At 48.8% G+C, this 14,913-nt stretch overlaps 1 protein-coding gene across 7 annotated transcripts in view; it reads right to left on the minus strand.

Annotated features, from left to right (window-relative positions):
* Positions 1 to 1,718: 1,718 nt before the first annotated feature.
* Mcoln2 (mucolipin TRP cation channel 2) overlaps positions 1,719 to 14,913 on the minus strand; it is a 42,355-nt gene continuing 29,160 nt past the window's right edge. For 2 of the 7 annotated variants that reach the window (XM_021233943.2, XM_040751638.1), the window contains exons 10-14: positions 14,716 to 14,817; positions 14,495 to 14,617; positions 7,492 to 7,698; positions 5,409 to 5,570; positions 1,719 to 2,521 (exon numbers count right to left, since the gene is read on the minus strand). In XM_021233943.2, the coding sequence (XP_021089602.2) occupies positions 2,510 to 2,521; positions 5,409 to 5,570; positions 7,492 to 7,698; positions 14,495 to 14,617; positions 14,716 to 14,817 (606 nt within the window). In that variant the 3' untranslated portion in view covers positions 1,719 to 2,509. Of the gene's footprint in view, positions 2,522 to 5,408; positions 5,800 to 7,491; positions 7,699 to 14,494; positions 14,618 to 14,715; positions 14,818 to 14,913 lie in introns of those variants that run through there. The other 5 variants (XR_005879277.1, XM_005081904.4, XM_021233945.2 and 2 more) reach the window with 5 other exon arrangements.

The raw sequence follows: 14,913 nt of genomic DNA on the forward strand, positions 1-14,913 counted from the left end.
GTAAGGGCCACTCACCTCCTGCACATCTGCCTGGGTAAGGGCTGCTCACCTCCTGCACATCTGCCCGGGGAAGGACAGCTCACCTCCTGGACACCTTCCCCATTGGATAAATGGGCTGAGCATGAAGATGCCCTTCATCTTGCTGTTGGGCACATCTGGCTAAGGAAACAGAAGCTCCTGATAGAGGACTGGAGACTGGGGGAGTCTCAGGATCTTTACCATCTCATCTGGACCTCTGGGTAACCAGTGACAGGGCACTTTGACTGCTTCATGCCGAACACTCCACAGTCACTTGTGAGCTTCTAGAGTTGAATTACCCGTCGTCTCCAGGACAGACCTAGAGTTGGATTTTTGTGCCCCTAAAGTCACACCCAAAATGAAGTCCACCAGGAGTGTATAGTAATCACATAGAAAACACAAAGATCTCCCCAACTGGCCACGAATACATGTGCACACTCGTACACCAAGCAAGATGACTTGATAGTGGAGAATTAAGAGCCGTGCCCCTTCCTATAAACTTTAATTTGACTCTCAATTTTCAGAGTCTCCATCTTGCACATGGGGAGATGGAGACACACTGTGCCCTGCCCAGAGATACTCAGGAGAAAATCCCTGACTAACTAGCTCTGGAGGAGAATGTTCTGTGTCAGCACCGTGCGTGAACGGATGGAATCTACTCCTAAGCATGGCAGAGGATGGAGTGGAAAGAGTTCGCAGGGGCTATGTGACCCAAATGCCAATCTCAGGCCCTGGGATTTATCACCATCACCTCAAGGCAGAACGTGACTTGTCCAGAGCCCCAAAACTACAGGCTGCATGGAACTGTGACTCAAGGGGCTCCCATGCCCTGCTTTTCTCTGCCATGCCAAGCCAGCAAGCTTAAGGTACAGTGTGACGCTTTGGCTGTGCCACTGTTAAGCCAAGAGGGCAATTTCCACCAGAGCTAGAGAGTCTAGAATGCAACTAAGAGGCAGAAAGGATGTGTCTCCTGTCACAGTGAAATCCCCAGGTTGAGGTCTAAAAGAAGAGAGGAATTTGTCTATTAACACTCACCACACCACATCGTTCAATGACATCCAAAAGATAACACAGTGAGAAAAGTGACTAACAATGTCTCCACAGTGACCTTGAGATTTTTTTTTCTGGAAGTGTTTGAGCCAACTGGAACAAAAAGGAACCATGAAAGCCAATTTAAAAAAATAGCCAAGAATGGGTGAGACCACCATTATTTTTCTGTTCATATGACAATCACAGCTGCAGACTGGAAATCTATTCTGTTCAGAAGCAACCCTAACTCTGAAACGAGTCATTTGCTTGCTTACAATTTGAATGTTATTGACAGTATGGTTTTTCTCTGCCCATATTTGATGTAAGCACACGAATAAAGTCAAGGGTAGGAGCGGACGGAGAATAAGACACATGATTCCTGACACCAGGGTCTTGGGGCAAAGACAACACCAGGGAAATGCCAGTTCAATTTCACTCCACACCAGTAGACCTCACGGCCCCCGAGGCAGCTCAGCTACGCCGTGAATCTATGTTTAGGGTGATCTTAATCTCTTCTATGAACCAAGCCCCATAGCTCTTCCAACACTTGTTCAAAAATGAGAGATCTCTCATGTGGACAAAGTGGTTAGGAGGGGTGTGATATGAAACTCCCACTTGGTAGCTGTCGAGAGACGCTGCGTGTTAGCACACAGTAATAATGCAAGATGGCGTTGTGAAAATAAATTTATTTAAGGATGCGCCACATTTCCTTGCTTGACAAAGGTAAATTCCCACCACGGTGGAGATGACTCATGAAACAGGTGGCTACCCCAAGTTTAGCACCACTCATCTTGTGTGTATAGACCAGGGAAAGCTCAACCGAGGAGACATCCAGATGTTCTGTTTCATCCCACAGACTGTGATAACGGACACTGCACAGCCTGCCCGAGAAGCAAGTTCACAGTACAACCAGGCAGGATCTGGATTCTCCCAGACATCTTTCTGCTAATGTCAGAGTGTCAGCCTTACATGGTTTACCGGTTCTCCAGCTTCAAGCCTTAATTTGGTCTTGAAACCAAAAGTACTTCTGTGCTGATCACGAATTAACAAATGTCTTCAATTCCAAGGATCACATTTTAAAACAAATATTTTTCTGGCGATAAACATATATCTTTACCTGGCTTTAAATATTGTTTACGCACTCTGAAATGCTAGTATATTTTTTCCATCCCAACATTTTGATGTCACAAAGGAGCAAACTACTGATGAATTTCATTATTACACTTCCATTACATTAAATCTCAGGAGGGGCTTATTCTCTACCCTCCATATTTATAAAAAGTAACTTGGAATGTCACTTCTGGTCAGCAGCTGGCAGAAACCGCGCCTTCTGGATCCACAATTCAGTAAGACAATCTTTTAGTGAACTTCTGCTCCCTCCGGGGTCTCTCTGCGCTCCCACAGGAGATGTCTGGACTTGACATTAGCAGAAGGGTTTTAGTCAATGAGAATCAAGTGGTCATCACTTCCTCTCCTGTAACAGAAATGTAAGAAAAAAGACAGCATTGACTGAAGAATTTTTGTTTGGGTAGCTTTGTTTTGTTGTAGTTGTTGTTTTAGATGTGGTCTTACGTAGATCAGTCTGGCCTCAAACTATGCAGCTGAGGATGACCTTGAACTCCTGGTCCTTCTGCCTCCCCTCCCGGAAGGCATGCCTAGCCATGCTTGACATTTATAGGTTTTTGTTTTGTTTTGGTTTTGGTTTTTACGAGACAGCGTTTCTCTGTATTGTTTTGGAGGCTGTCGGTCCAGCCTGGCCTCGAACTCACAGAGATTCGCCTGCCTCTGCCTCCCGAGTGCTGGGATTAAAGGCGTGCGCCACCACCGTCCGGCGACATGTATAGTTTTTAAAACCTTATTACTTGTATAGCAGCGCTGAGGGTCAAACTGAGGGCCTTACTCAGTCTAGGCGACTGCTCTACCCCATCCCAGCTCCCAAAACCGTTACAAAAAGACTGGGATAGTCTACATTCTAGACACACACACAGCTTACATGAGCAAAATGTGAAATCTGAAGGGAAATGTGCATACTCTGAGGCTCAGATAGACGCTTCTGGAAACAACCTGTAAGCAGCCATCACCTCTCAGGACTCTCACTGTAGCACAGCCTATGGATGGCTATAAGGACCAGGCACTCTTTCACAGCAGGGAACATTCGGCAGCTCAGCAGCTGATCAGCCAAGCCTTTCCCTCCCTGGGAGGCCCAGGAAGAGGACTGTGAGACCACCAGCCCCACCCTGACTGGCTGCAGGCACCAAGTGGAGAGGAATGGGATGTATTCATCTGGGTAGAACTTTCCAGAGATGTTTCACTGAGAAGGGAAGACCGCCTTCCTGAACGTGGGTAGCCCTATCTCATGGGCTGAGGTCATGGGTTAAATAAAAGGGGGAGGAGGCGGCTAACTGAGCACCCCCGCTTATCTCTTTCTGCTTCCTAGCTGTGTGTGCAGCGTGACCAGCTGCCACGAGCTCTGGTCACCAAGCTTTATTTCTTCACACTCTGAGCTGAAGGAAACCCTTCCTTCCTTAGGCTGTTTCTCACCGGCATTTTATCACAGTAGCAAGAAGAGTCACTGATATAATAACTTCACGATAGCAAGGCAACCCCAAGAGACCTGCCTTATCCTTCCCATCCCTTAGGAGGTAGTTGCCAACTAAGAAAATTAGTTCTCCTTTATCCTGGCATCCACAGCAACGATTTGACGCTCTGAGACGGTGAAGTGCAATTTTGAAAACAACTCAGAAGACCTCATTTTATGTTTACTAGACTTTCTTCCTGTGTGCTCAGTCACTGTGACGATATATAGTTTATGATTTATTAAAGCCACTGGAGATCAAAATCGCAAAAGCAGCCATACTAGTTAGTCACAGAGCTAGGTGGTCGTGGTACACATCTTTAATCCCAGGACTCAGGAGACAGAGGCAGACGGATCTCTGTGAGTTCAAGGCCACCCAGGGTTACATGAGATTGAATCAGTCTAAAAGAGTAACAGAGCTCATGCCTTTAATCCTAGGACCCATGAGAGGTATATAAGACAGGAACAGGGTCTCAGGGCTGGTATTCATTCTCCAGCTGCATTAAGGATAGAAAGACATTTATTCTCCAGTCACACTGAGGATAGGAAGCACTGATTATCCAGCCACACTGAGGAGAGGCAGCAGTCTGAGGCTCGGTGAGAGTCATGGAGACAGGGTCAGCCATTTCAGCCTGAGGTAGAGGTAAGGGTTAGTGGTTTGGCTGCTTTGTTTTTCTGATCTTCAGCTTGAAGCTTGAACCCCAATATCTGTCTCTGGGTCTTTTATTATTTGTGTTACAAATCACCTCATTGCAAGCCCCAAGATGCAATGTGAATTGGTTAACAGAAACACACATCATGTGAGTATAAATAGATATGATCGCCCCTCTTCCTGTGGGAATTTGAATTATAGAATCCTCCTCAAAAAAACAAAACAAACAAACGAACAAAAAAATAGGTACAGTATACCTTTAAAACTCCTACCCCCAACTCAGGGGAAAACACCGATGGATGCACCTAAGAAAACCATCGCCGTCTGGTCCACACACAACTCTGGTCAGTGCGCTCCCTGTCATTCCTCTGAGAGTCCAAACAGCCAGCAAGCAAGGCTGAGCACTGAAGAGCTACGGACGCGTGCTTCTAACCAAGAACACATTGTCCCCATAGGCTCAGCCATCTGAATACTTAATCCCCAGCTGGTGGAGCTTTGGGGGTACGGCCTTGGTGGTGGTGTTTCACTTGGGGGTTTCGAGGTCTTGAAAGCCTTAGCTCTCTTTGCCTTGTGTTCGTGGATCAGGGTGTGGCTGGCAGCTACTGCTCCAGTGTCATGCCTGCCTGCCACCATGCTCCCCACCGTGACGGCCGTGGTGGCTTCAACCTCTGCATCTGTGCACTCAAATAACCTCTGATTTTCTCTATGTTGTTGCCTTGGTCATGGTGTTTTGTCACAGCAATAGAAAAGTAACTAGGACAGACACCAACAGCTTCCTCTCCAACGGGACTCCATCTGTCCAGGGAGATGATTTGTACCACATGTTGGAGGGGAGAAACGTATCTGACATGCCTGAAAGTCCACCTCCAAAATACCCCTGGTCCCTTCAGAGTCCACTGTCGGTCCCTTAAGGGGCCAGCCTCTTGACGTGGGTCACAGTTCATCTTCTCAAGAGGCACTTATAAGGTCCCTAAGAGTTTCAATCATGCCATGAAGCTTTCTACACAACCATGTTGCGTAGAACATTGTTTTATAAGAAACAATTCATTTCTCAAACAAATTTGTGTTAGGGGGGAAAGAAAAGAAAAAGCAACTATTTCCCACCACGAGCTGACTTCAGAGCGCAGTACTAACTTTGGAATGACTCTCTTCCAGCTCCACACACAACACTGACCTCCTCGGACAGCAGACACAGGACAGCAAGGCTGGTGGCTCTTTCTGGTACCCGTCTTTGCCACTGTGTTCCTTCAGGAATTTCTGCAGATCCGTTTCAGGAAACCCATTTTGCTGGTATTTCTTTTGAAAAGCACACAATGCCGTTACCTCCTCTCTAGAGCATGAGAAATTGTTTCCTTTGTGAACAAAGCAAACCCACCTTTGTGAAATGACACTCCCCGCAGCACTAGCTCAGATCCAAGAAGGACTATGAACAGTGATGACTCATTCTGTCAGTTCTAGAACAGCTAAGCCAGGGAGGCCTTGGGAACTGAGAACAACGGAAAGGAAATCTCCAGAAAACAAGCCACTGGGGAAGGGAGAAGAGAGAAGAGGTGCAATTGAAAAGAAGAATGAAAGAAATAGTTAGAATCACAAAGCCAGAGTGTTAATAATGAGAACAGCAGATAAATTTCACTCTGCACACTGCCCACCTAGAACCTAACAGACAACACCCATTCTCTGCACGCTGACCACAGAGAGGGACGGGGCAGACTTCTCTCAGCACACGGAAAACCCCTAGCTTCCAGTCATGCTCAGTAAGGTCATCCAGCTCAACACTGATGCTTGCCCCACACAAGGACACTACCATGTCAAGGACATGAATCTTCATGGCAAGAGCCTACAAGTCTGCCCCGACATACCCTGCTGCAGGGACCAACTGCCATGCACACGTAATCCCACACACTGATCACCGACAGCTTTCTTCTGAGTTAGCCTGGGAAGGGCTGAGTAGAGGGCAGCGCCTTGTGTGGTTGAGGCGCTCGCTGGTCCTGAAGTGATTTGGCCAGCACCGCCATCCACGGCGGAGATAACAGATCCGAAGGCAGTGAGCTCCCTTGAGTTCCAAATGGACCTCACGGGCCCACCCTCAGGGAGGGTGTGGGGTACACCATGACTCAGGAAAGCTGGAACCTTCCCGTTCTTCATCTTAACGAAGGGGGGCACTACGAGCGTTCCCATCGCCAGGTAGGAGGTACGTCACTCTCTACCCAGAGTGACAACCAGCTCCTATTACAGGAACTGATCCTGAAGTCTTGAGTCCCAGGTAGCCACTCGGGCAGGAGCATCTGGCAGTGCCAACAACAGCCATCTGGTTGCTGAATTAATCATACTTTTCTTCCTTTCCCTCTCTTTCCCAGCACACCTCCAAACCCAACCGCCTCGACCAGGGCAACAGGTAAAATGTTTCAAGAACCGTGCTGGCCAGTTTCATGTCAGCTTGACACAAACTAGAGCTATCTGAAAGGAGGGACCCTCAACTGAGAAGATGCCTCCATAAGATTTGGCTGTGGAGAGATGGCTCAGAGGTTAAGAGCTCTGACTGTTCTTCCAGAGGTCCTGAGTTCAATTCCTGGCAACCACATGGTGGCTCACAACCACCTTGAATGAGATCTGGTGTCCTCCCCTGGCATTCAGGCAGAAGACTGTATACACAATAAATAAATAAAATATTAAAAAAAGATTTGGCTGTGGGGCCTTTTCTTCTTTTTTTTTTTGTTTTGTTTTGTTTTGTTTTTTGGAGACAGGGTTTCTCTGTATTGTTTTGGAGGCTGTCAGTCCAGCCAGGCCTCGAACTCAAAGAGATCGCCTGCCTCTGCTTGGGGCCTTTTCTTGGTTAATGATTCACAGGCGAGGGCCCAGCCATTGTGGGTGGTACCGTCCGCAGCATCCCTCACCCCCATGGCCTCTGCATGAGCTCTTGCCTCCAGGTTCCTGCCCCTGACTTCCTCCAATGGTGGAATAAGATGCCAAAGTGTAAGCCGAAATAAATAAACCCTTTCTTCCCCAACTTGCTGTTGGCGATGGCATTTCATTACAGCAACAGAAACCCCAAGACAAGCGCATATTTAAAATCTGTCATCAGAACCCATGGGATAATTTTCCAACTTTTTAAGGCTTGAATAAAATTGCATCTCAATAAGATTACAGCCTTTTCTCACGTGCTGCCCCATCCAATGTTCACGGTGCCTCGGGGTGGCGAACACTGACCGTGACTCACCTTAATGGTGTGGTAAGAATCGGTGATGAGCGCGATGAAGAGGCTGAGGACCATGTATATGAAGAGGCTGATGAAGGAGTACAAGTAGAGACGGCTGAACAGCCACACCAGGGTGCTCCTCTGCTGGATCTGAGCGAAGGTGGCGAACATGTCGTCACCGTTGATCAGAGAAAACAGGCATTCGGACACTATATTCAGGTTTTCAAACTGCAGGGGCAAACACAAAGGAACTCCTGAATCCGGGTGCTGCGCGGTTAAGGAGCGGGGAGCTGGAGTCAGCGGGTCCTCTTCTAGCTGCTTTTACCTTTGGTAGAACCGTAGCGTCTGGATCCTGCAGCCAGCTACGTAGGGAAGTGGTTAAGACAACATGGGATCAAAGTTTTCCTAAGTGGTCTTATCGGTCTCCACAACCACACTGAAGAACACTTTCCTGCTAAGTGGACAGGCCCCAGCTAAGACAGACATCAAGACCCTGTGGGGTGGGGCATACAAGGTCAGGGATGCACTGGACTAGTTCTCAGCAAGGGGAGGAAGAGGTTGCAGTCAGTGACGATGGAGACAGTGCCTGGGGGGACCTTTGATGCTGAGACACAGCAGAGGCTGAGCAGAGGCGTTTGTGACGAATTGCAGAGGCCCTGAGTGACACGGGCGTACATCAGGTTCAATCCAGCTCGCAAGCAGGCTTGAGTGAGTGACATCTGAGCCATGGGAGTGATGCAATTTGACGCATGCGTCTTTAAAGACTAACGGCACAAGGGAGATCTCCTAGAGCAGGAGCAGCCCGGGGGCGGGTGCCAGTCAAAGGTGACATTAGGAGTCCAGGTGAGGCAGAGAGTCTAACCAGGAAAAGAGACTCTGGAGAAAGTCTATCTGCAGGAAGGATAAGGGTCAGGGCTGGGATCATGTGATGGTGAATATGGTTGACGTGCCGGGATCCAGAGTTACCTAGGAGACACACCTCCAGCAGGTCTCTGAGGAGGTCCCAGAGCAGTTACACTTAGGTGGGGAGACCCATCCTATATATAGGTGGATGTATGTATGCACGCATGCATGTATGTATGTATATGTATATATGTGTGTATCTATATTACAATATTTTATAATCATTATAACCAAAATAATAATGCACTATCTATTCCCAGGACTGAATGGAAAGGAGAAAGCTAGGCACCAGCATCCACCGCTCTCTGCTTCCTGACGGCAAGTGCAACGTGACAGCCACCTCACGCTCTCACCACCACGACCTCCCCACTGTGGTGAAATGTACCCTCAAACTGTAAGCCAGAGCAAACTCCTTCTTCAGTCTCGTTTGTTAGCCATAGAAGAAAAAGTACTGCTCATAGGCTTTTAACAGACAATTTTAGAGCCAGTACATCTGAGGTGGGAACTCAGACAGTAGGCTCAGCTGAGGGTGTGAATGCAGAGCTTAAGCTCTGACCCAAGGCTAACACAGAGTATCACCAGAACCCACAACCCGTCATCTTGGCTTGGAGAAGCTATCAAGCTGCTACCACCTCCACTAAAACACACTGCATACTATTAATAAACACGTCCCAAGGGCAAGGGGTTTAAATAATAGATGAATATGAAAACTCATGGAGCAACAATGACTAAATAAACAAAAGACAGAAATTTTGATCAAACTCTGACATTAGGGGGTCAGGGTCTCTGTGTTCATTAATTGAGCATTGGGAACACCCAGGGCCTCAATAAACATCTGGGACATCTCCCCATGAGAGAGGAGGGACATGCTGTCACTTTACAGGTAACAAAATGAACCACCCATCACCCTACCCAAGAAAAGGGCTTTCCTTTCAAATCCCTCTGTCTGTAACTGATTCCAACCCCCAACCAAAAGAAACATCTGTGCCAAGACAATCGGGGACATTCCACTTTGTGCTGACTTGGCCAGCCTTCCCCACTACCTGGTCCTCTTCCATTCCGATGCCAGTGCAAATGCTGGCTTATTCCGGAAACTTCTGGGGAAATATTTTTTTGTGTTGCCAGTCCCCGCCCCCACCCTCCCATAACCCAAACTGAAAAGAGCAAGCAAGAACCCCAAACCTCACAGAGACAGCTTCAAAGGCATTTCTCTTGCTTGTGGCCATGAAAACGGGAAGCGTAAGCACAGAAGGTTCTAGTAAGTCCTTATTCCGTGTCACCTCACGGCTCCTGCTTGTCAATATTAACACTGGGGCTTAGCTCCCCCCCCCCCCCATAAAACACTTCCCTGGTAGACTTAGTCTCTTCATCTCATATAGCCTTCCTTCCTCTCTGTGTCAAACAAAGTCAACATTCAAGGGCCACCTCAAAGTCTGCTCGGGGACAGAGGGCCTTGCCAGCTCCAGCCACTGCTCCACTGTCAGCAAGAACTTCAGAGACTATGGAAGGGCTGTCTTCTCACTGCCCTGAAATGCATTTCCACACCTCAGCTGGAGAGCAAACACCACATCGCACGCGTGTTGTCCTACACACACTCTCAGTATGAATGTGATGCCCATCTCAACATGAGTGTATCCAGAACCCTCTCATCTCTCCCTCTGTGGACAAAGGAGACCTGTTGCAACTCACCAGGTTCAAGCAAAGACCCAGTAAAGTAACTAGCGTCCTGGCTCATTTTTCTACCGCAAGAACAGATTATAACCAATGTCCATTAAGTGGCCAGACTCCAAACACACGAGCATAAAAGAGGCCAATGGTCAAGTACTAAAGCGTCCCCAGTTACACAGCACATGAGTAGCCTCCTAAGAACGGCAAGCCCCCACGTCTAGCTGGAAAGGAGGGAGGGTCACCTTGCTCGTGGCTTGAGGAGGATATCCAATCCATCGTGGCAGTAAGGCGGGGCAGTGGGAGTGTACAACCTCTTGCTCACATCTCAGTGGGACGACAATGTCAGGACACTCCCCTGGCTCTCTTCCTTTCCCCATTCTACTCATTCTGAGTTCTGATCATTACGCTGGTACCACCCACATTCAGGATGAGCCCTTCCCCCTCTGCTGGAATGTTCTGGAAGGCCCAAATGTTCATGCCTGGAGGCATGTCTCTGAGACAATTCTCAATCTAGGCAGGGTGATCGTGCAGATTAACCTGGAGACAGATCAACCATCTCCAGAGGCAAACTTGCTGAGCGGCTGACACTGGAAACTTGAAGAGTAAGGGGTCACAGTCTCTGCCTTCTATTTAGAATATTTAGATTGATCGTTTCAGCTGGCTCGTGATTATTTTAAAGAAGCGAAGTGTATGGGCAAGACCAGAAGCCTTGGAAATCTCAGGATTGTGCCCATGGCGTCAGCAAAGTGCAATAATTTCTTAATGCCTTGTTCTTCTTATTTGTAAAATGGGGACAATGCAAAAACGATTATTCATGCATCATAGTTTAAGAAAAAAAAGTCCCCTGGAGACAGGAAATGTAAAAGCCACATTAGAGAAGTGCTTAATAATTCAAGACGAGGTTTGGAAGATCATCGGCAGTCTTTAGCTCTCTGGGCCCAGACGTCTTCAAGGAGCATGGTGCCAAAGTCCATTAGTGCTGGAAATGGACATCGATGTGACACTTTTTGTTCCTGAGTTGAATCACTGTGACCAGATGTGTGGCAGGAAGGCAGGAAGCTAAGGAATCTGGGGCACTGATTCCCATCAAGTGAGGATGTTCATGACACGGTCCCTTCAGAGCATCTGTTAGCTTGTGTCTTTAAGCGAAGAATGGTTTCCACACTGCAGGCTGCTGTGATTCTCAAACGACTAGCGAATGCTGGCCACGATGCTCAGCTGCTCGGGGTTCGGGTGGCTCTGATTCGATGGCTCGTGGCATAACCTGAACATTCTAGCAGATGTCTAGGCTGGGGGTGGTGCGGCCGGGGGCGGCAAAATTTTCCAATTTCCAATTTAAAACAGCAGCATCATGGGGCAGCATCAGTCAGGCTGATTTCTTCACCCGCTGGCCTGTGCGTTTACTGAGCAAACTCAGCCACTTACGCTCCCAGACTATCAGTCTGACCAGAGCACAATGCCATCGACTGGAGATACTGGGTATCCCCTCCCTTTGAGGGAGGTGAAGGGAAGCTTGCACAAGTGAAGAACACGCCCAGAACTGTAGCCACCCACCACGTGTGGATGTCCAGCATGTGACGCGCAGTCTGTAAAACTGAGATGTTTGGGTATGTTGTTCAGTAGGCAGAGTGCTTACCAACACGGGCATCCATGGATTTGAACCATAGTCCTGCATAAACAGGGCACAGCGATACATGCCTGCAATCCAAGGACTCGGGAGGGAGAGGCAGGAAGATGAGAAGTTCAAGGCCATCCCCTGCTATATTGCAAGTCTGAGGCTAGCCTGGTCTACTTGAGAACCTGTCTCTAGAAGCATCTTCAGTAACTAGGATGAGACATGTGAATGGCTCCAAAACCGCGAGACTTCAAAGAGGACAAAAGAGCCAGGAGGAAGGCGCTGAGGCATCTTACATTGCTTATGAGCCAAAGCTAGGATCCGGGCTTTGCCAGGCTTGACAGGATGCATAGTTAAAATCAGTTCCGTCCTGCTCCTCCTTAGCTTAATACAGATATTGGAATAGTGTGACATGGGCACAAGGGCTGCATCCGCGGCTTGCATTCCGTGTTCTTTGGACAGCGCTGGCCCGGAGCACCCCAGTTCCTCCCACACTCTTTGGAAGGACACAGATGAACGTACGGTGACGCCGTCAGGCTCTCAGAGCAAGTGGCCAGTTTTCCAGCAGGTGATCTTAACACACATCAGAGGGACACAACTGATTGTCTTACAGTTGAGGTACAAGCACAGGCTGCTTCTCAGATCAAACTGGATGTCCTTTCATAATGGTTTGCATCAGACAATACAAAAGAAAAAAAGCACCAGTGGGTATTATTGGTCAAAGCATGATTACTGAGGCTGGGCAGGCCGGGTTTGACGCTGCAATTTGCCATCTGGGTAACCACAGAAAATGGCTTAGGGTTCGTACTCTCCGTAAAGGAAGGTATCACCGCACAGGGACAGAAGATGAGGAGCTGGAGCTGGAGCCTCAAAATGTCTCCCAAATGCCCGTGTGATAAAGGTTTGATCTCCAGACCGCGGCACCATTAGACACCCATAGGAGATAACGCCCACTGGGGGGCAGTACCCTGAAGAGGTAACGCCCACTGGGGGGCAGTACCCCTGAAGAGGTAACGCCCACTGGGGGCAGTACCCTGAAGAGGTAACGCCCACTGGAGGCGTGCCTTGAAGGAGTGATTGGAATCCAGCTGTTCCTGTTTCCTCTTCCCTTTTTGGAAACAGGTCCCCTCTATGTAGTCCTGCCGCAATGCACTCTGCCTGGTCACAGTCTCTAGGGCAGCAGGGCTAAGTGGTCCTGGACTGAAACCATGAGATAGACCTTTCTCCCTTACAAGTTTGTCTATTGGGCATTTTATCACAGAGTCAGGGGCGGGGGCTAAGAGGGATGTGTGGTAAACAGGGCAAGGATGATAAAAAACTTGGACAGCAAATGAGCCTAGGAAAAAGCAAAAATAGCAGCCATCCCATGAACTTCAAACAGTATTAACTGAGAGCCTTCCAGAATAATGGTGAGGGATGGAAGATCAGCCAGAAACGAGTGACAAAGGACATAGGACCAGTCGTCTGACTGACTGTCTTGGGGCCAATGTGTTGATGGAACCCAGGTTAGGCTCAGCATTTCTTCCACACGGTGCAACAGTGCCCTCTAGTGACAGAGAGGTGGGGGCGCGCCAGGAGCAGGAGGCAAGCAACAGCAAGAAAAACGCAGTCTCCAGGCCTTGGTCAGACAGTGAGCTCTCCCCGTTAGAGTTAGAGAGCAACTGTTACCTATGAGTCACCTTCAAAGAGTGACACGGAACAGAAAACTCACCAGGCTCATCAAGGTTTACTCTTAAGCCACAGGCTGTCCCTTGTTCATTAGGCTGTTTTTCCCAGGAAGAATAATCGGGACTCTGAACACATTAAGTGTGACAGAGAGGGGAGCCCGGGTGTTTCAAGCTGGGGTTTGACTGAGTAGGATGTGGGGGAGGGTCTGGGCACGTATCACCCCGTGAACAGCTTACCAACCATACCTCCGTTAATGTCAAGGTCAGAACTTAGGGTTAATACAAATTCGGAGGAAATCCTGTGCTCTCTGCCTCGTTTCTCCTGAAGACACCGGTGTGAGCATGACGGGGCTGTGTGGGGCACAGAGAGACCCTGGAATGCTGTGCACCCATCCCACTGGTAACAGGTGCTAACTGCTGTCATTTTTGCTGTGTCTCAACAGCCGGGAGACTGGGGAAGAAACACTGGAAGATGCAACAGCTCCTGTTGCTGTTCGGGTTGGAACACAGCCTCCCTGTTTCCTCCCATGATGCTCTTGTCAATCAGTTACGACCCCGGCTCGCTGCGGTCCAGGCTGGCCTTGAACTCACAGCACTCCTCCTTCCTCAAAGCTCTTGGGATCATACCATGCCTGACTGTCAGCCCGACCATCTTGGACTTATGACGCTGAAGGGAAGTAACAGTTAGAGACTCTGATCCTGACCTTTGTTAAGATGGAGACCTGAAGCTTGGTCAAAGCCACCCTCACAGATGTGAGCTCCTTTCAAGAGAGATGGATGCTCGTGCCCGGTAGATAGAGCTGTCACTCCTCTCCATTCTCCTCAGCCAGTGTGGATGCCAAGCCCGACACTTCCCACTGGAGAGATCCTGCCGTGCTCTCCTTATAGTTTAAGTTTGGCTAACAGTGAGCTCAGGTGCAGTTTTCATTGCTAATCAGCTGGTTGACTACTCCGCCAAGCCCAGACTACTATGAGAGGGGTGTTTTTCCATCTCCTGTAGTTCTTGATTCTACATCCTAAAGTCCCCTCAAAAGGAGAAAGCAGAGAAGTAGAGAAGAAAGTTCTCTGGGCACTGACGTCAGGGGGGCTCACTGGGGAAGAGTGGGGGAGGTAAGTGCCAGAGGCTCAAGGCGAAGGGTCCCTCGGTGCAGGAAGAATTGCTGCCACTCACCTTCTCGTGGTACGGTCCCAAGACAATCCAGCCGCAGAACGTGTATCCCAGGTAGATCATCCCAGCACATGCGCAGAAGCGGAGGACTTTGGGCAGTGAGGCCTGCATGGTTAGGATGAGCACCTGGAAAACAGTTAGAGCCGTGGGCGGGTTGGAGGGGGGAAAGCAGCTGGTAGAACCCAGAGAAATGAGTGTCGAGCGCGATTTGTCTAAAAGCTTACATTATATGTTTGAAAATAGCCCAAGTATCTGATGACTCCAACCCAGACAAAGAGCGTTGACGTCCCAAGCAAAATGCTGCACAGATCGTAATTTGTGAGATTCTAAGGAGGAAAAGAAGACACGGGTGAATAAAACGGCCCCGCCTCCTCTACCCATATCTGTCATCCCTGCACTTGAAGGCTGAGGCTGGAGAATCA

Source organism: Mesocricetus auratus, unplaced genomic scaffold (assembly GCF_017639785.1).
Source record: "Mesocricetus auratus isolate SY011 unplaced genomic scaffold, BCM_Maur_2.0 Super-Scaffold_100009, whole genome shotgun sequence".
In the NCBI taxonomy this organism is placed as follows: Eukaryota; Metazoa; Chordata; class Mammalia; order Rodentia; family Cricetidae; genus Mesocricetus; species Mesocricetus auratus.